Source organism: Eucyclogobius newberryi, unplaced genomic scaffold (assembly GCF_026437365.1).
Source record: "Eucyclogobius newberryi isolate DKJ021-1_F unplaced genomic scaffold, fEucNew1.0.hap1 SCAF_13, whole genome shotgun sequence".
Taxonomy (NCBI): domain Eukaryota; kingdom Metazoa; phylum Chordata; class Actinopteri; order Gobiiformes; family Gobiidae; genus Eucyclogobius; species Eucyclogobius newberryi.
Window position 1 is genome coordinate 25,844,607 of NW_027315757.1, and position 27,802 is coordinate 25,872,408.

General features: G+C 40.4%; 1 protein-coding gene across 1 annotated transcript in view; it reads right to left on the reverse strand.

Moving 5' to 3' along the window:
• pde4a (phosphodiesterase 4A, cAMP-specific) overlaps nt 1–27,550 on the reverse strand; it is a 69,316-nt gene extending 41,766 nt beyond the window's left edge. Inside the window, exon 1 of the mRNA XM_072443122.1 lies at nt 27,233–27,550. Within this exon, the coding sequence (XP_072299223.1) occupies nt 27,233–27,522 (290 nt within the window). The 5' untranslated portion in view covers nt 27,523–27,550. The remainder of the gene's footprint in view (nt 1–27,232) is intronic.
• Between the last annotated feature and the right edge of the window lie 252 nt (nt 27,551–27,802).

Genomic DNA, 27,802 nt, shown 5'->3' on the forward strand with positions numbered 1-27,802 from the left:
CTACAATGCCAAAAACTGCCAAAAATAGTCTTTGGTTACTCTAAAATGACACTCAGTCCCGCGCATGATGCAAGTGGCTCTTGTTGCTGCCGACAAAGTGCTGGAGACACCTCTGCTTTGTTTGTTTTTGAAATGCAAATAAGTGGGAAAAATCAGGCTCTGGCTCCAAATAATTGCTCGAATAAAAAGAGGGATTTTATTTCTCGGACAAAGGACAAAATCATTACAGTTATTTTGTGTGGATGTAGTCGCTGGTCAGATTGAGGAGTGTTCACCAGCTCTTTTTGTGTGTATTGGTATAGGCTTTATTGGCAGGATAGTGCATTGTGAAAAGTTGATGAGCGAGGGAAGGATAGGGATGCAGGAAATTGTGGGAGCTGTGTTCAAACTCACGTGGAGCCTGGCATGTGCACTAGTCACTCGGCAAGAGGCCAGGGAGCGGCACTGTCCAGGAATTCTGCTTTCCGCTCTCACCAAGATTTATGGCACTCAAATGCGTCAAATGCAGTAACAGTAAATTCTTAACTGAAAGATACCAACTTTGCTACGCTGAAAGACAAACACAGCTTTATCACATTTTGTTCCACTAGGAGATGCTTGGATGGGTGTAAGGGGCAGAGCATTTACCATTTTAAAGAGATGCCACACATATAAGATTTAATGTTACGATTATAGTGAGAAGAAACATCATTATACAACAACAATTATTCTTGATTCTCTGCACCATAACCAAACCTTTTTTCTTTTGTTTTTTCCATTCCCAGTGTCTAATACATTACCATTCTTCAAGTATATTTTATGAAATGAATAAATGATAAAGTGAAGTACTGCGACAAAAAACGACACTTAACATTTAGATTTACTGTTTTGGAGTATGGCCTGAATGGAATTTACTGTATTTGACGACCCTGCCCCTGAACTACGGTACTATTTTTGTTCATCTTTTGTACATTAATGCACCTTAATTACGCCCCCAAATACTTTCCCATAAGAATAAAAGGTCTCTTGTAAATAACCTTTGGAGATCTGTCAGCTAAAACAGCAATGATGCATTTCTCCCATTACTTCTCACTCAAAACTCCCCTACTCCTGCTGTCTTTTCCCATCTATTGCTCAATTTTTCTTCCTTTGACCACTTAGACGGGGGCTTCTGGTGGGCTTTGGAGGTGCTGCTGATGACATCCATAATGCTATCGCTGTAATAGCTTGCGAAACAGTACAGCAGCAGAATAACTGATAGTTTCATTGTTGCTGAAAATGGGGTTGTCGTGGTGCGCCAAGTGGCCTCTTAACTGACGGCGAAATGATGGTGGTGGAGCAGCGCTGGCTGGGTAATGAAGCCTGAGCGATGCGCTATGGATCGCAGTCGGAGCCCGTCGGAGCGTTTGCCCATTGCCAGGGCGCGCAGTATGTCCGAGCAGAATGCACGTCTCTCGCTCTGCGCGGCCCCCGGTGCTTCAAGCCTCAACAACAGCCCCACTCACAGATGCTTGGACACAATAGCGGCGCCAGGACGCTTCTTTCTGTGTTTTTGTGCTCTTTTTTTTTTCACCAAAGAGGATTCCGCGGCTAAAGCTTTATCCTCTGAGGTTAAACAGTGCTACTCCACACGGAAAAGGCTTAGAGATATTTTGTGCACTTCAAACCATATGTTTTCAAAGGAGTAGGGCTGGACAATATATATACAATTTGATATTATTGTGGGTGTTGTTTTGAAGATATGCAAAAGTTGAATATCGAGTATATCGTTTATAATTGAAAAAATCTTCAAAAAGAAGTGATTAAATACAAAATGAGAACAAAAAAATGAGGTTATATGATGATATTTCTGCAATTTTGTGATCAATTTCACAGACATTTCACATTTGTCTGATAATTAAACCTCAACTAATACGTATTTGTCCTATCGCCCACTCCTATACAAGCCAGTTGCTCTACAAAAAATTTCATTAATGTCATATTTTTGCTGAGTAAAACGAAATATAAAGTCATCAACTAGGATTATGACTAAAAGTAGCTATTGCCATGTTCCTGCAAAGTACTGCATTAACGGTATTGCAATATTTGGATGTACTTTTTGACACTATAATCAGTTATATTAAAAGATGTACATGCCTTTAGTCAAACAGCGTCAAAATAAAAACCTAACTGAGACAAAATCGAGACAAAATCAGGGCTAATTAAGACTAGAATGAGCTATTTTCATTATAAAAACAGAAACTTTATGTCAGACTGGGGACCTTGAAGTCATTGTGATATATATAGCAGATACTCTCACACTTCTCATTTTTATAAACTAGATGCAGAGCGATTGTTGTTTGCCTTGTCCTTTTGATGCATTTCAGTGGTTAGCTTAGTGGTTAATCATTTTTGTTCATTTATGTATGCATTCACGTAAATTAAAAACATACACAAAAATATTTGCATCCCATTATTCTTGTATGCCGGGGAAACACTTTCATCGTGCCGCTTTTGATTTGCATGTTTGTGAAATCTATTCCCCAACATCTGTCCAGCTAATTTGATCAATTTATATCATTTTGCAGTGGGACGTTCATCTAACGACCCTTAAATCTCACAGGAAACAGAACCCAAATTTCAGTGATTGTACAATGCAATAATGCCCAGCGTTAGCATAATGATAAAATGTGTTTGCAGGACACATGTTTTACCCTTCAGGAAAAAAACAAGGGCATAAAACAGACGGATTTGCGTCCCTCTCTCAAATAATCTTAGTTACTTTCAGCACAAAATACACACGGACACACAAACACTTCGTCGACACCGTGGATATCTGTTTTATGCAAATTGAAATAAGGGAATGGCACTTGAAATAAAGCTCAATGACACACTATGAGCCCGGGCTGGTTTGGTTTAATCTCGTTACACTCTAAGCCCGGGGCACCACTATAACCCTATTTATAGAAGCAGCCTGAAACAGAGAGAGGGGCCGTGCGGCGTTCTAATGTACGCTCCTATACCACTGTGAACACCAGGGGCCATGGTCCAACACTGGGCGCTGGAGCATCAAATCGAACAGGACAAAGTGGGACGGTGATGTGTGAAGACGGACACACACCTGAAAAAGTCGCTATACGTGCAAGAGCAAGCGGAGGAGTTTCCTTTTAGAATTGGTGAGATTGATAGAGCGATACTTTTTTAAAATTCCGACAGAAATTCAAATTGAGCTGCAGAAACAAGATCACTGCGCTCCATAATCTCCTTTCAAGTTTCTGCCAAAGGTCTCAGTGCCGCTTTAGCAGGAGTGTGTCAGGGCATTTAGAGGGGAGTAACAGCCCTTAGGACAAAAGGATCCTCTGTGTTCTGCAGCCGGAGCAACACAGCCAGCGTGTCCAGGTGTAGACAGTTGAATTGGGAACGTGTTAGCTAAATTAGAAATGAAATGCATGTCGACTGAAAAATATAGAACATTTCTCATAATTTAACATGTACTTTTTCGAGTGGAGTACGCCACACGTTTGTCTCCTTGGATAATTCTATGCTTTGCCTGGATTGTTCAACAATATGGTGTGATCTGTCTTGCATTTACAGGATTTTGTTTGTTTCTTTGCCACATTTTTTTCTGCTTTCATGGATTAGTGAGCTGGGTTGTCTCTTCACAGATCTGGTGTCTCATTTAAAAAGCATGCGTGCATACAAAAATATTATGGACGTGACTTTCTATGTTAGGTTTGCGATCTTTGATAAGAACTGTACAGACGCGAGACGAGTAAGACGGCGATATGTGCTCAGAGAGATGAGAAATGAGCACGTTTGTGGAAGTTTTGTCTTTTATCCATGAGTACACTTTTAGTAAGAATTCCACATAATGTTTAATACCTGTACCTGATAGCGTCACCTGCTTGTCTTCATTGAGATACAAGTTTAATACCACACTGTCAACCTTTAATGTTTTCATATGGAAAATGGTATGGCTAAACTGGGACTAAACCCTGAACTAAACCAAGACTAGACCAGGACAAAACCAGAGCTCCACTTTAGGACTCAAAACAAGTGTGAACGCACCCTATATGTCCAATAAATGTGAATAATGGATAGATTTAGGTTTAGAATTAGTTTATTTTATTATGTTGATGCATTAAACAAATTGTGTTGAGTTTTGCCTGCAGTGTTCTGTATTCTCATATCTTTATACTTGGTTTAATAGAAAAGATCACTGCAAACATGTTGACGAGGAAAGTCACAACTGATCAAGCGCTGTAGTTCTCACTGTAACTGGTTTTGCTGGTTGAGGAAACACAGAAAGCTCGAGAATCAAACCCAAGACCTTCTCTTTGTGAGGCAGGAGTGTAGCCACTTTGCAATAATGTGTGTGGAGCTTCCAGAATAACATAAATAAAGGCTTTTAATAATGGCTTTTTTCACTCTAAGTACAAATATACAAATAAATAAGAATTGTTCATTAATTTGTTGTTGATTTAATGGATTTTTATGGACTAAGTAAGTGTCCAAAATAAAGCTGATGATGATGAATGTTTATTATAAAAGTATGAAACTGAACAAGAAGGTGAATATTGATTGATTATATATTTTGACTCGTTTTAATTAATGAGTTAATTTTGCGTGTTTGCTTACCAAATGATGCCATTGGCTCTTTATGTGCAAAAGTCTAATCAATAACTATTATTATTTCATCAGAATCTTTACCAAACAAGCGCACAGGTCAATCTCTCTTTGAATCATTATATTTACACCAGAGTTTGAGGTTTTCCTGTTAAAAGTTTCATTATTTTCCTGCTCAACAAAAGCCCTTTGCCGACTCGATTAAGCGCATGTGGTTTATTGCTGTGGTGTGCGGTGGAGCGGTCCTTTATTCTCTGCCCGCAAATGACCGCAGCACGGCAAAATGAGAAACTCATAGGTACAAAAGCTGATAGAGAGGTTCTTAGATCTTCGTCTAAGGGCTCGTGTCGCAACAACCCTGCCCATCAACAACAGCACACAGCCCGCTCCGCTCACAAAAAAAGACTAGATAAGTGGACCAGCACCAGCCTTGTATAAGTAAATTCAGTTCCCAAACATTGCAAGGTTCATATGAAAGGAGTGAAAAAAAGCTTTCAACCCTGGAGAAAGCTTGTACTGCCTTTGCACCAAGCTACGGTGCTATATTGTAGTTCCATTGTAGTTCTGTGTTTTACTTTACATCAACAGATATTTTTTTTCCTACAGCATTGTATGGGCACATGCATAAAGTCATTGAGCTAGTTCTTATATAATTCACATGCAAACCTTTTATTGGCATACAGTACTTGTAAATATGTTTGTGAATCTTACAAAGTCAATTTTGTGAGATAAAAGGCCATTTCTTAATGTGGATTTGAGATTGAAGGGAGAGAGAGCGTTCTTTGCTGACACGAAGTCTGGGTTTAATCTTGGTAGTCATAAAATTTGTGGCCGAGCATTATTATTTACAGTCAAAATAAAGCATGTGGTAAAGCAATAAAAAAAAAAATATATTGAAAAACTAGTGAGTTGAAGTATTTTTCTTCTTTTACTTACATAGACATTAAGATTATTACATAAAATAAAGTAAAACATTCTTCCATAATTCCCAAACCTTATCAAGGATATCATTTCCAATACAATATAAAACCCAGGCTAACATAACACAAAACCTTTCGTTATTGTTTCTTTGATTTGATTTTCTCAATTTCCTATTTGTTTTATATCCTTTTCAAAACTAAATATCCCACACAATATTATGCCACAGAACCACACTACAAACTGAGACACACGTTGTTTTGTGTGTACTTTGAGCCTTGTGCTATGAATAGTAAATAAGGGACTGTTCCATCGCCGGTGGATACATGCCGTGTTTTTTATTGCTTGTGGCTAATTAAAAAACGCTGGTCATGTCTGCTTATACTGCAAAACAACAACATAATAATTGTTAGAAGAGTAAAGAATAATCATATATAAATGCTGAATCATTTTGATTGAAAAAAAACATCCAACCAGTTTGTGTCTTTACAAGACTTTTACAACCGTGTGAGATGGAGGATTGATCATTTGCGCGGCGTCTGAGATTTCTGAACTTTGGGCTTTCTTTTCTTCTTGCCTTGTCTGGTCTTTTCCGATCAGAGAAGGAAAAGTACAAGGTGAAATAGAGAGATTCAACAACTGTGCTTTGGATTTGTTAAGAGATTTGTGTTCACTATCAGCTGTTGTTTTGCCTGGCCACATTTGTCTAGTCTGTTGCCCTCCACCTCTGCCACTTCATCCCTTTGTAGCAGGAATTCTTATCCCACTGTGTTGTGTTTGTTGTGAAGGTTAGTACTTTTTGAACCATTCTGTGGATAAAAGGCTTTTTGTTCTTTTTGTAGATGTAATACTAGATAGTATTCAAGACGGAATTCTACCTCTACATGGAGCAGGTTATAGAGACCACACGAATACTGTATGTTGTTCTTCAAATCCTAAATACTTCGATTAGATGGTATAGTAAATTCAAAACACTGCAAATAATTTATACCATCAGTCACGAACAACTACCAGAAAATATCCAAATCATGTTAAGCGATAGAGAAAGAAAACTATCATTTAAGGCAGGGGTGGGCAAACTACGGCCCGCGGGCCGGATCCGGCCCGCCAAGCTTGCCAAGTAATATTAAATATATATATATATATTTTATTTTTTTTTTAATTCCTTTTTTGCCCTCATGCATCTGTCTGCACGTGTATCCTTAATACATATGACGTGAAATCAATTAAATAATAGATTCAATAGCCTATATTTGACAGAAAAGTTATATTTTATTTGATATTTAATTTTTGGGATTTTTTTTTTTCACACCAATGATGGCGGCCGGCCTCCGCTACGGGCCTGGATTCAAATATGCCCCTCAGAGGAAAATAATTGCCCACCCCTGATTTAAGGGATCAGTTTGACTCAGTGATGCCTGGTTGAACAGTTTGAATATATATATACTGTATATATATACTGCTTCAAACAACTGCACAAGCATAACTTATTTACAGAATAAGTAGCAGAAGGATGAGACGAGACTGAGGAGAAAAATAGATGCATATTAGATTGTCAAAGAAAATAGACATGTGATGATATTTTGATCTTTTTCGTGAATCAAATGCAAATTGATATATTCTGTAGTATTGTAAGCTGTAAAAACACTAAACTGTCATACCATTATGTTACGTTACATTAAATAAAATGGGAGAATATTAGTTTAATCTTCTTCCTACTCCTTTTTGAGCATGAATACAGTACTGCAGCTTAATGTTAACATCCATGTTGCTCAAATGAACCAATTGATTGAATGAAACTGAACAGAAAGTATTAACAAAATACTGTCTTGAGCAAAACAAGGTCATTTAAAGCACTCCTACTGCTGTAAAAAAAAAGAAAAAAAATCAGATACAGTTTATAGCAGTAATCACTAAAACTTTTAATTACCATACACATATGTGATTAATACTATTTTATCTGGTACTGCTACAATTATGACAACAACTACTACTACTACTACTACTACTACTACTACTACTAGTACTACTACTACTACTACCTGCTACTGATACTACTACTACTACTACTACTACTACTACTACTACTGCTACGGCTGTGTCTTGCCCAAGGACAAAACAATATGCGATAGCTCTATGCCCTTATACTCTAAAACTTGATAAATGTTACTACAGCAAAAAGTAGGCCTTCTTAATGTTATTACTACCTGAACGTCAGTAGTGCAATGGCTGTTAGTAAAAGCTAAACGCTAATCTGTGGTAGATAAGGAGGGAAGCGCTCTCGTCTGGCCAGTTCTAATATAATGTAATCTTGGAATAACCCATGTAACAGAACTGATAATGTCACCCCCTACGGCTTCTGTATTCATTTTCTCCTTGCTGCTCCAATTTGAATGATTTCTCCTGAATGTGAATGTTCGAAAGTGTCCTGACCCGCCCGCGGTGTGTCGGGCTGCACTCCCATTGATCTGCAGCAGGTCAGGAGTTGGAACAGGAGCTGCAGTTACAGAGACGTTAGCGCACTTTAGCCTTTGGTGGGCTCATAAAACCATGGCTGTGTCACCCATTATGTACAAAAATTGTGCGTGTGCCCGCAGACCCTGCTGCACCTCCACAGATTGTCAGATTTTAACTCAACGTCGTAAAAATGCATCAGCTACTTTATGGTAAATCTGTTTCTTTCTCTGACTCATTCTGGTACTTTAGAAAGAAAAGTAAACAACACAATTTGTTTAAACCATTTGTGATTGTGGCCAGACATTTTACTTTGAAAACACTTAGTTGCTTAGTATTAGCTGCTCACTGTTTGTCAGGGGATGCGTATTTTTATTTGGACTAGTCAATGTCCAAGGGCACAACAAAAATATGTGTATCTCTTTTTACATTTGTAACACAAAAACAAATCAGCTGCATTTTCTAGATTATGTCAAAAATCCCAGTTACATTATTTAAAAGTACTTTGATTATTGCTTCTTCTACTACTGCACCGTAGAAGATGCAAAGTGAACTATTATTGTATTAGATATTATACAATTTGTATAATATCTAATACAATAATAGTTCACTTCTGTTACTAATGTTACTACTAGTACTTTTCTAATAGTCCCCTGCTAAACAGTATAGCAAATGCAAAACTACTATTACTACTACTCCCATTGCTGTCCTTTTTGTTTCCGTTGCTACGCCGACACACTCTGCCCAAACTGTTTGGCACTCACTTGGACTTCAGAGCCAGAGCCAGTAACTGTAGGTGTAATTGCTTCACACCCAATATTAATAATACTTTCCTATTTCTTTATATAGGCAATTAAACACTTATCCTAAATCTTTATGTCCGGAAGGCTGAATATAGTTTCATAAAAACTTAAAAATGGCAGCCCCTTTTTCTTTACGCATTGTAATCTTTTCACACTGAGATATGTCCAGTCTGTGCGCTATTACTGTTTCCTGTGATAGCGCCTTCATATTATTTTCCGATCACGTTCGCACCATAACACAGGCACACTCAAAAACAAAGCACAGCACTTGCATTTTATAGCTTTAATGCACCTCCTCTAAGAAGTAGCTGTGTTTTTGTACAACTTATTTTGTTCTTATTTTGTTGTTAAACAAGTCAAATTGCTAAATCTGGGAAGAACAAATTAACAGTGACTCTTCCGCCCTAATTGCATGACAAACATACAGAATAAACATGTAAAATTTGTTGAAAAATGAGATGTGAACTATGCTTGGGTCACATTTTTGCAGTGAGTAAAAAAAAAAAACCTGCGTGTCATATGCTGGTCCGTAACGTGCCATCTGTCTGCCTCTCTAAGCAGGACAAGACCCTTTCAGGAGCTGCCAGCCAAACCGGCGCTCTGCCAATCACTTCCTGCAAGAAAAGCACCATGGGACACGAGGTGTGCAAAGAGAGCAACCCCCAACGGGACGCTACGGCGAGCAAGGAAGTCACCCGGTTAACACACAAGTCCAACACCAGCATCTGCACCGGCCCCGGAGTTACAAGGCCAGTGGATATCTAGGCTGGATTTATGACTGTGTTTTGCCGTTATTTATTCATACTACGAGTACTACGATATTACTTCTGCTACTACACCGGCAACCACTGCCCGAGTCGTTATGTAATGTAACTGGGTTGAGAAGATTACTACAAGGGTTGTCCGAAAATATCGAAAGTCAGATACTAATTTATACTAAAACTGGTATCGAAACTAGATACGCATTTGAGCAAGTATAGATACTAAAAAAATCACATACACGTGACAAAATGTGACTTTTCTGAACAGTTTTAAAATGATCTTGAGCTTTGTCTGATCAAAATATTGCAGTATAAGACCACATGGCGACATAAAGACAGAAATAATATTAATAATGGTCTTTTTAGTATGGTTACAACACTAGCTTCTACTACTAGTACTATTATGCGTACTGTAACACATCTAGATTGCATTTGAGATGGGTTAATGCATGGATTATCACATCTGCTGCTACTACTACTACAACTTCTACTACTGTGCTACTACAATTATTGTGACAACATGACCAAACCGAATATGTGACTGGAAATTGTAGTGTTTCTATCATTGCTTTTACTATTACTTTAAGTGATGCAGCCTGTGCAGTGACTACTTTCAGTGCTATTTTGATAATTGTAACACATTTCGGTTGTATTTCTGACTAGCAGTTGCAAAGATTTTTAGAACTCGGGATTGAACGCCAAAAAGCGACCGGTGTTGACAAAATCTGCCATGTTTTTTTTTTTTTGGCAGCAGTGCAAAACGTCAGAGATACATTACCAAAACCACGTTAAAAGTAAACGAAAGTGTGTTGGAACAACTCGATAAACTGCTGCATCACTAAATAAATAAATGCATTTATCTGTCTTATTATGAGAACTACCACTATTATTGGGATTACTATGACACATTTTGGTGAGATTTGACAAATGAAGCCTGTGTAAATTCAGCCTGGAAGACCTAACTCCACCCATCTACATCAAGGCCTCCATGGAAGGTCCCCTCTCCCCAGCGCCATCATCGCACTCAAGCGGGCGTGGCCTGTCCGTCTGTGAGAGTCAGATCCCTCACTTCACCATGGACTCTCCCAGGTTTCTGCGCTTATCCCAAAGAGGTTATGCAGTTTTTCCCGGCCAAGAAGGAGGGTGAAAGGTCAGGGGGCGTCTGTACCATGGCCCTCACACCTGCTCCTCATCCCCAATCAACGCTCTCAAGTGACTCCTCCCCGCTCCAATCATCGCCCAGGCGGTCGCATTTAAGCCCTCAGGCAGATGGCTCGGCCGCTCAAACCGTACTGCGACCCACCACCACCTCCGCTCCTCCTCTACATTCCCCTCATCCTCTACCTTCTCTTCACATCTACCACCACCAGTCTCCAGGCTCCGGGGGGAGACATCTAATACAAATAGATCATGGAGTGCCCATGATTGCAATGTCTTCCGCCGGGGTCTGAGCGCCAAATAACTCACGAATAAAGCTTGCTAAACAGTCCATTCTCGTGGTCTCTTTGTCTCTCCAGGGTGAAATAAACTCATCACAACCAGTACCAGTATATTATCAGGATTTCTGTAAACATTATTATTATTATCAACCTTTATTTAACCAGGTACAACACATTGAGATCAAAACCTATTTTTGAAATATATCAAAGTGAAAAAATAGCAGCACACAAATCATACAAATATTTATACATTTAGAGACATTTAAGAAAAAAAATGAAAACAGAACTACATTTAAAAGCATAGCCAATGTTTGTTGTTGTATACACGACTACACTATATATTCTATTTCTTTACAGCTACCATTGATGTTATTAGCAGTACAAGTCTGCTTCCATCACTATATTTGACTTCACAGTTGAGTCAGACAGCAATGGGAATCAAAGTCTTACTATTATCTCTACATCAAATGCTACTTTTTCCCAATTGGTGACTAAATGTTTTCTTTCTTCTTTTCTTTTTATAGTTCTGCTTCTTGTGTCAAAATATTGCAGTATCTTGTCAAATGTAGCTTGATGCATCTAGAATAATATTGATATAGTGCTTTTCAACACACCCCATTGTCAGCGGTTTTCCTGCACGGTGTTATTTTTCCGTCCCTGGCCAGAGCGTCGGGAGGTTGGATTTGTTGCCGCCTGGTTCAGTGCCGTACAAGCTCCACTCGACAGGTGCACAGTGTTTTCCTCTCCGCTCCGAGGCACTTGTTTGTCTGTGTGTGGAGATGTGTGTCCGTGAAGGGCTCTTCCGCCACGCAGCTGTCACTCACAGCCTGATCACACGTTCAGAGCCAACGACAGCTGAAAGCAGATTTTGGTGATATCCCCCGCTCGTTCCAAATATGCAATTTAACAGATTTTTACTCAGTGAGGCGTTGATGGACACTGCTGATATGGAAAACACTTTGACTAATAAATGATGTTCTCCCGGGGGACGTGGGGCTTTTCTGTGTGGAGTTTGCATGTTCTCCTCGTGTCTGTGTAGGTTCTGGACTTTCTGAATTTTAGTGGGACTATCCTGGTTAAATAAAGGTCAATAAAACACACACAAAATGCCAGTTACGAAAAAAAGTTTAGATATGTCAATTTCCATTATGCTGCTTTATTTATCCACCCACCGCAAAATCTGAATTCTCAATACAAAACTAGATAACCATGACCAAAATATTTCACCTTTGTCACCTAAGCGTTTCATTTTGATTATAAGGATTCTATATGAGACAACAGCAGAAAGAAGATTGATTTGGGAGTAAATCATGAGTTTAATCTTCTTTACATACACTGTTTCCTAGTACTTTAATGTATAAATTGTTGTTTTTGCATGAACTCCCATGTGGTTGTCGTCTTGTGAGTGCGGTTTGGGTCAGATACATGGTCAGATTATAGAGATGCTGAAAACATTTGCAAGCTTTCCCTTTTGTCGACTTATTGATTGGCAGAGCATGTCTTTAGTCGACCAAGAATGTGTTTATTCGACTGCAACGCAAGAATTCAAGGGTTTGACTTCCTGTCTCCAACGTCACAATGTTTAGTTTGACTTGTCCATTGCTACAACAGGGCTAATTTTTCATCGCTCTGAAATGAATAGACAGAACATGAATATCCTTCAATGGGGCAGTTATCACTTCATCGTCTGGAGTGGAGGAAAACCTATGACCTTCACTGTAATCATTAGCTGTGATGTTTTTTATGAGAGGTGGGACAGTTGTTGTTAACCCACATGAGGATTATGATTAGCCTAATCAGCTCCTTCTGGTAATGAGTTAAGTGGTCTGTGTCTTTGAGGTGAAGGTGTATTACTCACTCCAAACCTTCACGTCAAAACTCGGCGAGGTCTCGAATGTAGATTTCCTATTTGTTTTTTTCCTACACTTTAGGGAAAAAATTAACACGTTTGAAAGTATGATGAAGGCTCAGCTATGTCAGCATCAGAATTACTTTTATTCATCATCCCCAAGGAGAAATTCCTTAAATTTGTATCTGAGAACTAATGTCATTATGTGTCTGTTTGCGGTTTAAAAAAAAACAACCTAGAACCTTAAACTCTTGAACTCTGCAAAATATTGTAATAAATTTGCAGTCTGTAAAATTTCAGAAACAGGTTTTAAATAACATTATAGGTTTTGTGGTGGCCTTATAACAACAAGTTTTTTTTTTTTTAAATTCTATGGGGAAATTGAATGGAAAATCCACTTTGTGATCCTCAAAATGGACGGTCCCTGTGGAGCTCCATATTGCTATTGCTTGGTTTGTAGTATTTTACAAATGTTGTCAGCACATAACCTGATTTGGGATAAAATTGTAAGTCGTTTTTTTTGACAAAAGCTTGATTTGGCTTTTCAGGCCAGCTCAATGTAGCACAGCAATATTGTTGTTTTTTCCTGTCCATGTTTCTCTCTCCGTTGGGATTTGAGTTGGTAGACATGATGATTCTTATTCCTTTAGATCCTTTTGATCTTCTGGCACCTTATGGTGTTTATATTGTTCTTATCACACGAATTTGTGATAATGGAGGCTTCAAATTGAATAGCAGATCCGTGTCCTTTCACTTCCTGTGTTATAAAGCAGATGTGGTCCATCTGGTGCCACTTTGTCCTGCCTTGTTGTTTTCCTGGTGCGAGGACGTCATGGACACACTCTCTTCAGGATTCAGCAGGTGTTTGACGTCTTTGGAAAAGGATAGACAATTCTTGGCTTAAGTCTTCAATTGCACAAACAATGCAGATGACTTCTTTTTAACTTGATTATAACTAGGGCTGTGGAAGTAATCACATTTTAATCATGATTGAGAGTCAGTCATTTCTCCTCAATGATCAGCTTTTTAAGCACGAGCATGTGGTTTGGAGCACGGTGATTTTAGAGGAAGAACATGTATTATTATTGTTATTTTTTAATGGTAATGATTAAAGGTTTGTATAGTTTATGTAGAGAAAATGAATATTGAGGCATTTTATTAATTCATTTTTAATAAGAAATAAAACTGAATTGAGAATTGTGATTGATTTTTATCATATTGTCCGGCCCTAATTGTGAAAGCCTGCTTCACTGAGGGAGTAATTTTTGGTCTATGTCTCAACCCATATGTCATTACCTGCCCTCAGCCTTTCAAAATCTCATAAATTAAACCCTGTGAATAATGTTTTTATAATCATATTCCCTAAATGTTGCCCCGTGAACACAGTTCACAGTTCCAAATTCTTCATTAGATCATATTATTATGGTGATAATGTTACTGTGCCTTCTGGGATGGACACAATATTCTATTAGCACATGTAGCTCCTGGCCAAATCACACCTTCCAAAAGCAGAAAATGCGATTACAAGATTTTCTCTAAAGCGTAACTGTTGATAGGTGAAAGATTGACATTTATTTTGAACAAGAACACCCCACACATTTTGACATTTATACTCCCATGTGTCCTGACTGAATGTGGGTGACTTGATCAGAGTGAAAAAGGATTTCCTTTCAGTGCCCTCAGGTATGAAGAATAAATTACAACTAAGACTTTTTTTTTCTGTTAGGAACAAATATGGTGGTGAAAAACGATGCCCCAATCTCAAAAGCCAGCTAGTGAACTCGCTGCACTCAAAGTGTCGGGATTAAACTGTTAGGACAAAGGCCAGATTATGATGGCTTGATCTTGATGGACGTCTATAAGATTATATTGAAAGATATGCTAAATTTGAATATAAACTTAAATATTGCAGATAAAACTAAACCATTAAAAAATCTGTAAAAATATCTGCTGCTCGGGTCCTGACTAGAACCATTTTAGTCCTGTGCTCAGCTCAGAGAATTGTACACAATTGTACACAGCTCTGCTTGTGTACAAGTCTCTGAGGACCTCAGGGACCGGCCTCCTGCTGGTGCCAGAGTCAGGACTAAACATGGACCGGCCTCCTGCTGGTGCCAGAGTCAGGACTAAACATGGACCGGCCTCCTGCTGGTGCCAGAGTCAGGACTAAACATGGACCGGCCTCCTGCTGGTGCCAGAGTCAGGACTAAACATGGACCGGCCTCCTGCTGGTGCCCATAGTCAGGACTAAACATGGACCGGCCTCCTGCTGGTGCCAGAGTCAGGACTAAACATGGACCGGCCTCCTGCTGGTGCCAGAGTCAGGACTAAACATGGACCGGCCTCCTGCTGGTGCCCAGAGTCAGGACTAAACATGGACCGGCCTCCTGCTGGTGCCCAGAGTCAGGACTAAACATGGACCGGCCTCCTGCTGGTGCCAGAGTCAGGACTAAACATGGACCGGCCTCCTGCTGGTGCCAGAGTCAGGACTAGACATGGACCGGCCTCCTGCTGGTGCCCAGAGTCAGGACTAGACATGGACCGGCCTCCTGCTGGTGCCAGAGTCAGGACTAAACATGGACCGGCCTCCTGCTGGTGCCAGAGTCAGGACTAAACATGGACCGGCCTCCTGCTGGTGCCCAGAGTCAGGACTAAACATGGACCGGCCTCCTGCTGGTGCCAGAGTCAGGACTAAACATGGACCGGCCTCCTGCTGGTGCCCAGAGTCAGGACTAAACATGGACCGGCCTCCTGCTGGTGCCCAGAGTCAGGACTAAACATGGACCGGCCCCCTGCTGGTGCCAGAGTCAGGACTAAACATGGACCGGCCTCCTGCTGGTGCCAGAGTCAGGACTAAACATGGACCGGCCTCCTGCTGGTGCCAGAGTCAGGACTAAACATGGACCGGCCTCCTGCTGGTGCCAGAGTCAGGACTAAACATGGACCGGCCTCCTGCTGGTGCCAGAGTCAGGACTAAACATGGACCGGCCTCCTGCTGGTGCCAGAGTCAGGACTAAACATGGACCGGCCTCCTGCTGGTGCCAGAGTCAGGACTAAACATGGACCGGCCTCCTGCTGGTGCCCATAGTCAGGACTAAACATGGACCGGCCTCCTGCTGGTGCCAGAGTCAGGACTAAACATGGACCGGCCTCCTGCTGGTGCCAGAGTCAGGACTAAACATGGACCGGCCTCCTGCTGGTGCCCAGAGTCAGGACTAAACATGGACCGGCCTCCTGCTGGTGCCCAGAGTCAGGACTAAACATGGACCGGCCTCCTGCTGGTGCCAGAGTCAGGACTAAACATGGACCGGCCTCCTGCTGGTGCCAGAGTCAGGACTAGACATGGACCGGCCTCCTGCTGGTGCCCAGAGTCAGGACTAGACATGGACCGGCCTCCTGCTGGTGCCAGAGTCAGGACTAAACATGGACCGGCCTCCTGCTGGTGCCAGAGTCAGGACTAAACATGGACCGGCCTCCTGCTGGTGCCCAGAGTCAGGACTAAACATGGACCGGCCTCCTGCTGGTGCCAGAGTCAGGACTAAACATGGACCGGCCTCCTGCTGGTGCCCAGAGTCAGGACTAAACATGGACCGGCCTCCTGCTGGTGCCCAGAGTCAGGACTAAACATGGACCGGCCCCCTGCTGGTGCCAGAGTCAGGACTAAACATGGACCGGCCTCCTGCTGGTGCCAGAGTCAGGACTAAACATGGACCGGCCTCCTGCTGGTGCCAGAGTCAGGACTAAACATGGACCGGCCTCCTGCTGGTGCCAGAGTCAGGACTAAACATGGACCGGCCTCCTGCTGGTGCCAGAGTCAGGACTAGACAGGGACCGGCCTCCTGCTGGTGCCAGAGTCAGGACTAAACATGGACCGGCCTCCTGCTGGTGCCCAGAGTCAGGACTAAACATGGACCGGCCTCCTGCTGGTGCCCAGAGTCAGGACTAAACATGGACCGGCCTCCTGCTGGTGCCAGAGTCAGGACTAAACATGGACCGGCCTCCTGCTGGTGCCCAGAGTCAGGACTAAACATGGACCGGCCTCCTGCTGGTGCCCAGAGTCAGGACTAAACATGGACCGGCCTCCTGCTGGTGCCCAGAGTCAGGACTAAACATGGACCGGCCTCCTGCTGGTGCCAGAGTCAGGACTAAACATGGACCGGCCTCCTGCCGGTGCCCAGAGTCAGGACTAAACCTGGGGAATCTGTGTTTCAGTTTTATGCAGCTAAAATCTGGAACAGTCTTCCTGAAGATGTAAGTCAGGCTTCTACTCAATACGCAATGTTCAAATCTAGACTAAAAACAGTTCTATTTGGCTTTCTGACTGAAATGATTTTACCAGCACTAATTTTGTAATGATTATTTAAGTTTTTATTGTGTTTATACTGTGATTCTAACATGCCTCTCTTGTTCAGTAAATTACTACATTGTGTACAAATTGTACAAATAAACTTGCCTTGCCTTAAAAGAAAATGAATTGATACTAGAAAGCACACACAGCACATACAACATTGAGTAGAGGTGGATGAAAGTCAGGTGTTGCATGTGGGCTGTGAAGTCCTAAACACAAAACAACTGTAGCTTGTATTGCTGGTTGTTCATTCTGGTCCAGATGGAATTCCATTAGGAAGTGTATTAAATATGGGGCTAATTATTCGTAAGGATGCACTGATCCAGCTTCTTCAGTTCTGATACCAATTTTGATACTTTTGCTTTAAGTATCTCCTGATATCAACCAATTCCACAACAGAAACTGTAAATATTGTTTATTTCTTTATAACAAATGTTGTAATGTGCACAACTGATCCAAATACGTTATGTAACTGTTATTTTTCCTTTGCACAACTCGAAAAACAGCTTAGAAAATTCAAACTTTATGAGACTCTGTGCGCCAACAACAGCCAATAAAATCCTATTGCATCAATTTATAGCCCCAACTAAACTGATATTTTTGAGCCAATTCCTGATCCAGCTTTTTGGGTTCGGCAGCACTCTGATACTAGTAACAGTGCAACCCTCCTTATTCTTCTACTGGAGGTTTAATGCAGATAAACAATTCAGGTTTGTGTTCATTGTGCTCGTGCGGCCTGATATACATACAGTATATATATATATATATATATATATATATATATATATATATATATATATATATATATATATATATATATATATATATATATGCACAAATTGAATGAATTAAAAATAACAGTCGTGTGAAGTCCCTGGAAGGAAAAGAATGGGAAACTGACAGCAGCAGGAGCAGTGGGCAGTTGACTCCACCGCCGGGCACAGAGACGTTCGCAAAATGGCTGTAAGGGAAACGACTCTGCGAGCAGCTCATGATCCCTGATGACAATGAGAGTGTGGGTAGACATGATGGATTTGTGATCGAGGCGAAAGTACATGCTTAATGCCGCTGTTAGCAGGAACAAGGCCGCATCAGTGAGGAGAATAAGTCACAAGTCACACACACAAAAGAACAGACAAAAGAGCGAACGGAAAATGCAATACAATCGATATCAGTCATTTTCTCAAGCTAGGAGATAAAGGATTATGGATGGGATGAAATGTGCACATCGTAGACAGTAATTTAATGGACAAAAGAATGATGGGCGAGTTATAATACTGCTGGGGTATCACTCCATCGACGGCGAACCACAGAGGAGGGAACTGTTGCGCACTGAGCTCAGATAGTGGGGAAAGACTGACAATTTCCTGTCTTTTTTCCTGTCTTTTTTGTCCTCATTCTTTCACACTAGCACTTGAGGACACTACATAGATAGAGAGACATAGACTTTGATAGATGTTTATTGTCATTTTTGAAAAGACAGCAAAACTGTAGCTGTATTTCAAGCAGTAAATTTGATAAATGCTCTCATTCATATCAATAAAAAACAGACTGATTAAAGAGATTATTGCTCATTCATTTCCTGAAGACAGATACTGACCTTAACCAACTTGACTTTTGTCTCTATAAAGCAGGCATGTCCAAACTACGGCCCGGGGGCCAAATGCGGCCCGCAGACCAATTTATTTTGGCCCTCCGACTTCCTGCTAAATTGGTCCAAACAACAAAAAGTAGTACTTTTTACTGTAAAATAGGACAAATAAAACCATTTTTATGTGATAACAACCTATTATTAATAGTTCCAAGTATTATTAAAGGTGTGGAGGCTCATAGAACAATGCCAAATGAAACATTTCAAATTCAACATTGTGGGGTTGTTTGTGGCCCTCTGCTCCATAGAAGTTTCAAAATGCGGCCTTCGGTGAAAAACGTTTGGACACCCCTGCTATTAAGGAAGCAAGGCCACATAAATTGAGTGTGTATACAGATTTTAGAGCACACGATGTGATCAATATCCAGCCACAACATCAAATTTGAGACTTAAATGCGATTAAACCTGAACTCGACAGAACTAAACTAGGTCTCGTACAGGACCAAACCAGTAGTTTCATTAAATCACCATTCTTATGGTCACGTCGACGTGTAAATGAATTACATAAAAATGAAAATACTGGTCTGAATATATAAATACTAAACAAAGTATCAGAACTAAACTAGAACTGAAAGTGTGAACACATCCTCAGACTGTTTAAACCCTGATCTACACATTTGAGTTATTTCAACCATCCTTGATCAGTTTGATTGTAGTTTTGTTGTTATTCTGGTTCAATCTTCTGCTATGGTTGTGGCTAAGTCTTAAAGTAATTCTAGATTCCACCCAGTTTAATCTTTAGTTAGTTTAGTCTTCGTTTTTCTGCTGATTAATCTTGTAGTGGTCCTCTTTGACCAGCCTAGTTAATTAAAAATGATGATTAAAAACCCAAATATTCCCTGACGTGCTGCGTTTGACAACTACTGCTTCAAAAAATAAAAGTGCATGGTTCCGATTTTGTGTGGATAATAGGTGGATTTGTTGTGCAAGTTTAATTTGTGTCTCTCGTTGGCACTCGTCGTCATTTTATTTATTTACTTATTTTTTTGTCATAAATGTTTGGGAGTTTTGAGGAATCAGAAAGCAGAGTCGCGTCGATTCAGCCTTGTGACAACAACCTGTTTGGTGTCATGTCTAGAATATCTCTAAGGCATATGAATGTAAGGTCTGTGGGTTCAATAGGAGCCTACCAATCGCATGCGACGTTCCAGTACACGCTCTGCCTCCGGATACTAATTAGCACGGGGAAAAAACAGCAGCAAAATTAGCAATCTGGGGCAAAACAGATGGTGGGACTACACAAATGAGTTAAAACACCCTACTTACTGCTATTACTGCATTTGTGCGGGGAGAGGCTGCGTACAGACCCTTTCATTTATTGAATTATTATGGTGTTTATTAAAGACAGCAATGTGACTGACAACAAAACAGAGCCGTTGCAGTAATTAAGTTGAGATGTAGCTCATTATGGGATTATAACGGTAGCGGGCCAGTTAGACAAGCACATGGGGAGATTACAAATGAGCCCCGGGCTATCACTTTGCGAAAACAGGTGTAAAGTAAACATAAGGTGAGAGGACAAAGATGCCGTTTTCACCAAAGAAAGTCCATCATCAAAAGTGTGTAAACAAAACATTTAAAATTCTGAAATTGAGGCAAAATTGAAGTGGAACATGATGTGATTTCACTTTAACTTCTCAATATCTCAAAATATGATTAATCAAGGTGGTTCTAACAAATAAAAAACACTCAGATACAGAGTGATATCAGAGCCTGGTTTGAAGACATTTACTATTGCCTTTTACATAATCTGTTTGTGTAAAAGGAGATGATGCAAGACACATTTTTGATTACTCCAAAATCCAGATTTTCAGGTTTTACTGGACAAATACAGAAATGTTCTCTGTGAATAGTGTTTATTTCATCTGCAGATATATTACATACTTTAACACAAATTGTGCTTTTTGTGAAGCTCAAACACAATCTTGTTCTATCTTCTGTTATATAAAAGTAAACTAACAGACATTTGCACCCTGGAAATTCTTAAAACTATTTGTATTTTTCATCTGATGTCAGTTAATCTTTGAAAATGTGTTATGGTCAACTTTTTTCATGGTCAACTTTACTTTGCCTCCATTTTGCAATTTTAAGCATTCTGATGACAGAGCATTTAAAGGATTATTAGCTTCACACATTTACATTTTACAATTAAGTTATTGTATTATCTATTGTGCAACCCAAACCATAGCTACGATGTGTAATTCAATTAATAGGGGGAAAATGTGATGTGTAGAACATTTTTTCAGTGAACTTTATCATAGCATTAAGCCTAAATTGTTCAATTAAGGAATATTATAATGTGAACCCTTTTAGCTTGGATAAAAACTAATTATTCTATGTACCGGTAGCCTAAAATTAGGTAAATTGCAAATGTTGTTATCCCACAATCCATTGTGAGTGCGTTGGCATTAGATGATTGGGGAGAAACAAAACACAAAGAACATTCACCTTGACCTTCACCTGAACCTTTGTCATAAACTTTATTAAAAACATATTTTACAATGAACTATACAGTAAAAAATTAAATGTACATGTCACGAATGTTCAAATTACATTCTCCCTTGTATAAGTATCACATTGTTACTGTAAGCTTTTGGGGATAAAAATAATGTTATCTTGTCTACAAATTCACTAAACAAGTTACCATGGCAACAGCATAACTGGAAGAGGATAAGCGGTAAGTCCTCATTGAATGCCAGTCTTTGGATTTTGCACTTGGGCATGGGACCTGATGACAGATACGCTCACATTAGCATCCCTCCACAACAAAAGGGATGACACGATGGAGGAACAAAAGACGCTGGGGGCGGCAAGACGAGCAGAGTCTTGGCACGGTTCGGGTGCGACGCAGGCTTTACCAGTGTGCCAATGAAACTAGCATTTTGATGGGAACGTCACAAAGTAAACTAAACGAATGATAACACGTGCAGATGGCATCGGTTGTTAATGTGTCACTCAAATGGAGGTAATTTAAAGTCAGTTTTAGTTGCGCTGTTCTACCCACAACAATTTTTTTCTCGATAAGTGCTGGTTTTCCTTGATAAGTGCACATTACATTGACATTATATTTTCTCTGTTTATGACTTGGTTTGGTGGGGAAAAAACGGTGGTATACATTTATCACAGTTTTTAATACGTCAAAGTGCAGTTTGACGAAAAAAGTGAAGATAGTTGAAGTTGAAGAAAGTTGAAAAGAAAAGTGGAAAACGTGGCAGTGTGTTCTAAAAATCCCTCAATTTCAACACAACGGACACAATATTCTGCCAGTTTTAAACAATCAGTTAACAAGATGAATCAGGTATTATTATTTGTCAAATGATAACTATTGTGTAATATTGTACAACGGTGCATACAGACCTTGGTAGAAGTACGTTTTTGTCAATTGTGCGTGTTTGGTTGATAGGAACCCTCCCACAGACACGAGCAGAGCATGCAAACACAACAATCAAACCTGAAACCTTCCTGCTGCGAGGTTAGAGTTCTTGTCACTCAGCTGCCTAGTTTGGATCTAAATGAGTCATGCTCGTGTTTATCCGAGATTAATGTCAATGTTATTTCTCTAGCACATTTACAACAAAATGCACAATGAATGGTAGAACAATACAAAGCCAGTGCGAGAGAATACATTAAGATGAGTGCAAATAGAAATACAAACACGGCTGAGCAAAATGCAGCTTGTGTTAAAAGCCAAAGCAAAGACACGTGTTTCAAGAGCATATTTAAAAGACTCTGTTGTGACGGAGCAATTCTGATATGCAGGGGTAAACTGTTCCACAGCCACGGCAAAGGCTTTATCTTCCCAAGTTCTTTATCGAGATCTGGACACGTTTATAATAACAAATGGTTCGCTGACCTCACTGCCGGGAACATTAGATGATAAAAGCTCAGTCAGGTTTTCAAGGGCCAAGCCATTAAGACAAGATTTTATTTTTTTTCTTCTGTTGGATCTAAGAGCTGTTATTAAACATGCTTATATCAGACATAGATCTAGTTTGATTAAAAATAGATGGAACATGATATTCTAGGGCTCAATATATATAGTGTGTGCATTTTCTTTGCTCTTCTAAGGACCCTTTAATGTTGTACGATAAGATCAGAGCTGCAGGGGGGTCAAGTAATTAACGTCTATGCCTCATTATCGATGCTAACTATCTACTTAAGTGTTTCAATGTGCTATTTATGAACTAACTCTAACTATTTAACTCCTTTTTATTATTATTTTTTACAATATTGTACATTGAAGAGTTTATCCTGTCTTAGTGTTAATGTCTCAATGGCCTAGTTTTAATATTATCACTGCTGAAACTCATAAATACACGATATTTTCTGAAAAAACACATTTGGGAACCTTTTTTTCAGGGTGAATCCTGGTTCCTTTTGTCTGTAGTAGCGTTCTCATTACTGATTGATGTCTTGGATGCCCGGATGAGGTCCTGAACGTCAGTGATTGAGCGCGTGGCTTCCCCTCTGTCTGAGCGAGGGTCACATGCAGGGTCAAACTGCACCAGTCCAATCAAACACCAATTACTCTTACTTCTTCAGCACAACAACAGCTACTCCACTTCCCCATGGCTGTGAAACACAATCTATTCTTTATAATGGTAATAATAATGATGGTGCTTTTTATCCATCAGTGTCTCGCTCTGAGAATTAAGATGCGTAATTGTCATCAGCAAGGATCCAGTGTCCTTTAATGTGTAATCAATACATCTAAATGACAAAAGGTTCATTGTGCAGTAACTTAGAGTATTATCCTTTTGGTAATTGAAACACATCAAAAAGATGTCTACATATTTACGAGTTATTTTTGTATGTTTTCTTCAACCGAACATGTTTTGGGCTGTGTCTAAAAGCAATTCCATTAACAAACACAAGCCTTGTAGCCACAACACAAAACTTATTGATTTACCTTAGGTTTAAAGTTCACAACACTGAATTAGATGCTTGAAGAAAGATCGTGTGTTACGTTAGTGTTCCTCGGGCAGTCTAAGAAGTGAAAGAAAGGATACTGCACAGTTTCTCACACCTCTATATAATAAAGTATTGCAAGATGGAGAAACCAGTTTAAACTATGGCCAGAAAGAGTCAATAAATGTAAACACCGATTAAGTAGATTTCATGTTTTGCATCGCTCTAGGTTTTACTTTTTGGAGATGTCATGAAACACATCTAGTTTTCATTGATTATGACGTTGACTGGTATTATGTTGGATACTTTTGGAACACAGCTCTGTTTATTTTTTTCTTGGAGCGGACAACACAAATGGTAATGAGGCCTATTAAACGCCCTCCAGCTGTGAACTTATCAAATTGTCCAGTACTTTATGAGAGACAATCATTGGGGTGTGTAAAACCTAACCGCAGGCTCAGACCGGCCGTGAGCTTCACTCAAAATACACTTCCATACTGTAGTGAATGTTTATGTGAGAGTCAGTTGTGTGTGAAGACAATCTCTTTTGGCGAACACTGGTAGCCTTGAGCCAAGTATACACTCAAAAGAATCAACATAAATGTGATCCTTCATGAAGCTAGAAAAGATGATGTGTATACACTTGTGAGCCAGCAACGTCAGGGACAAATATATAGCCAGTTTAATAAGCGAAAATCCACAGTATGGCGATCCCTCCGGCTTGAAGCTGATAAAATGAAAAACAAGGCTATTGCAGCCTGAATGGGCGATAGGTCAGACTATATCCCACTCACTCAACACAAGCAACACTGCCAACAACAAGCGTCCGTTTTTAGAAGCGTGTAGCATCCCCAAGTGCAGCTGAATCTAACTTTGTGCATCCTCAGAGCTTGACAGAATCAAATTATCTATATCTATCTATCTATCTATCTTTTGCTCTCCCTCCCCTCATTCTCTCTGTGTCCTCTTATGGTTTGCCGCCCACGGAAAGGAAAAGGCCAGGCAGAGGATCTCCAAGTGCACTAAAACATTGGAGTGTCCACAAAGCGAGCATGTTACAAATCTGCCAGGCTTCTTCCAGTCCTCTACACTTGGACCCATTCCCAGGGGCTTGTGTGGAAGGCAGGCTGTGGCATTGTGGGGGAAAAAAACAAATGATTTCTGCAGAAAATCGACAAAGCTGAATAGCCCTACCAGTCCTCCAGGGACACACCAGCCACTCTGGGATGTATTTTCACTGATTAATCACTTATGTTAATGTGGGAGAAAAGGTGGAAGGAGCGTTTGACCCTCGCCGATGGATGAGCAGTGGACTGAAGGACTGGGTGGAGTTAAGGTCATGCTTAAGTGAGTCTGTCTGCATGAGGTATTGGCTGTTGACTTGGAAACAAGAAATACACTGTGCTTTTTATTTCAATTTCAGTATCTCTGGTGAAATTTCTTTTCTATGTGTTTGGGGTGTAAGATTCCAACACAGACTGTATTGAGTTGAATACAGACTTGACAATTCCATTTCTATATAAATGACCAGAGTGAAAGTATGCTACACAGGGGGTATTCAGCTGCCGCTGGGCTGTCAAAATGTGCACATTTTGCTTTTTGTGTCTCTTCCAATGCAACCAGTATTTTGTTTGATAAAACCTCAAGTTTGCTGTCTTCTGGATATTTTTAGAGATCTTGCTCATGATTGTTGTATATTTTAACTGTTGGTTTGTCTATTAGCATATCTCAATTACATCCTACAATTACAATTACAATCCTTTTTTTTTATTGTATTATTTATTCATTTACCATAATTAAAGAGGCAAAGATACAGGATGCTGATGAGAGACACAGCCACTAACCAGTGAATTTGGGGTTCAATTCCCAGTGCTTAGGCTTATTAGGTTCAAGGTATGATATCAGAAGAGATCATTATTACATGGTTCAGATATTTTGTGACATTTGTGACAGACATTTATCCCAGAACAAGACGATCCAGGTCTGGGCACCAGCTTGTAACCATTTTGAGATGTGCTTTGTGTGGCGGTCACAGCTTTTTTTCACTGGTTATGTGTTTCATTTTTTAAGACGGGTAATGGCGGACTGCAGATCCTGGGGGTGGAGAGGAGGACCAAAGCTATTATAATTCTTCTGTTTTAGCTTTAGCCTCAGTCAAATGAATTAGTGCATTAGGATTACGTGAGATTGAGAGCCACAAAGTTGTACTCCAAGCCTTTGTGAGAAACACCTGGGGACAGCGGGTCACAGAAAGGCTGAGGAGGAAAAGAGATACATTTTGGAGGAGTTCCATTACGTTTAAACTGTTTTGTAAATGGCAACCCTATCTTTCACTGGGAAGAGCATGCTGCATTTTGTTAAAAGTATAAATGCCGCCATTGTTATAGGACAATGTAATCTTATCAAAACTGTTTCATCCCATGACTCACTTAATCAAATACTTTTACAAGATTAAGGTTTATCAGCGCGCTCTTCAGTCTGTGTGTGTGTGTGTGTGTGTGCGTGTGTGAGCGTGTGTGCGTGTGTGTGTGTGTGTGTGTGCGTGTGTGTGTGTGTGCGTGTGTGTGTGTGCGTGTGTGTGTGTGTGTGTGTGCATGTGTGCGTGTGTGTGTGCGTTTGCGCTATGTTCTCAGTTATCCTCCTCCTTTGTCGAATTTGATGAGATGGATGCCCTGCTGGGTCAATTAGATCCCGTCTAAAGACATCTATCTGACAGTGGTGACACCTGCCTAAAGGAGAGAGGGGAATAAATCTTTGTCATATCTAGAGGCCCCTGGGAAAAAAAGTGTTTGGACAACTAAAATAATTTCAGATTTCGAGGACAGGACGTTACGAAAACCAGCAAGGCCACAATAACCTTTCACATTCACAGTCTGAGCAGAAAGAACATTGAATCACAGGTAGCCTTAAAATGGCCTTGAATAATAATAAAAGCATGTAATGTAGGTTAAATCATCTGTTCTAACATAGGCTTTCATGTTCATGTGCAGATTTTATGGCTGTTTTATGAGTTTATAGATGTACTTCTCTTGCTTTCCATTTCACACAATTTTACAGTCAACAGATCAAATTCAAATAAGGTCTTAAGGGGGGTGGGAGAATCTAACATAGAGGTAAAAGTTCAAATGGAGGCTCATGAATGCGCTAATGGCACAGATGTCCCTCTCCAAACATAAAGATAAAGACATGGAGTGACGTGCGCGCTTCACCGCACGCGGCAGACCTTTGGTGCCATTAGAAACCCTTTTATTTTCTTTTTTTTATGGTTTAATAAAGGAAAGAGCCCGGTAGTGACGGGGTTGACGGTGTACGGGGATTGAGTGGGTGGAATGCTGTGCGCTTCTTCTGACACACTCTATCCAAAGACGCATAACGCATGAGGCAAACCAAAAAAAAAAAAAAAAAACACCCCACGCGTCCCACCTCACAGAACAAAAGTGTTTAACCCTTTAAGGAACACTGCATTTTACACTTTAATCTGAATTCAACTTCGCCTTTATTGCCGGGATGCTCTTACCGTTTGTGCCCAACACAATTCCCAATGGACGTGTTTGTGGTGCCGTGGAACGAGGAGGGCCAGGACATGCGGGACTTCTTCAGACCGGGCCTGTCGCTCGTGTCCATGGCGTCCGAGCGCTCCATGTGCCGGTGCCGGTCCGTGTCGGAGTAGCCGCGGTGTTTGATTTTGATGGGTGTGCGCGGCTGCCTCCACAGATGCTGCGGAGGCTTGAGGGTCGCCTGTCCCTCCCTGGGAACCGTCAGCGCCAGGGACAGGCTCTTTTTCTGGCATGGTTGTGGTTCCATCATAGTGCAAAAAAAAAAAAAAAATCAACTTTTTTTTTTTTTTTTACAGCTATTATATGACTATTATGTGCCTCAACCGAAAGCGCAGCGTCTCATGTCTCTTTGATTTTCCGAGCTTTCCAAATCAAAGTGACCGAATCCCCACGTTTGAGTTGTTTCGAAGAGCATTAAAATGTGTCACAGTGTTTTTTTGTCCGTCATGTCTTCCATGAAGCTCCTCGTTGTATAGTCATCACTTTGCATACTCTCTAGTCCTGGAGGCACCTGCGCTGCTTCCCCTGAA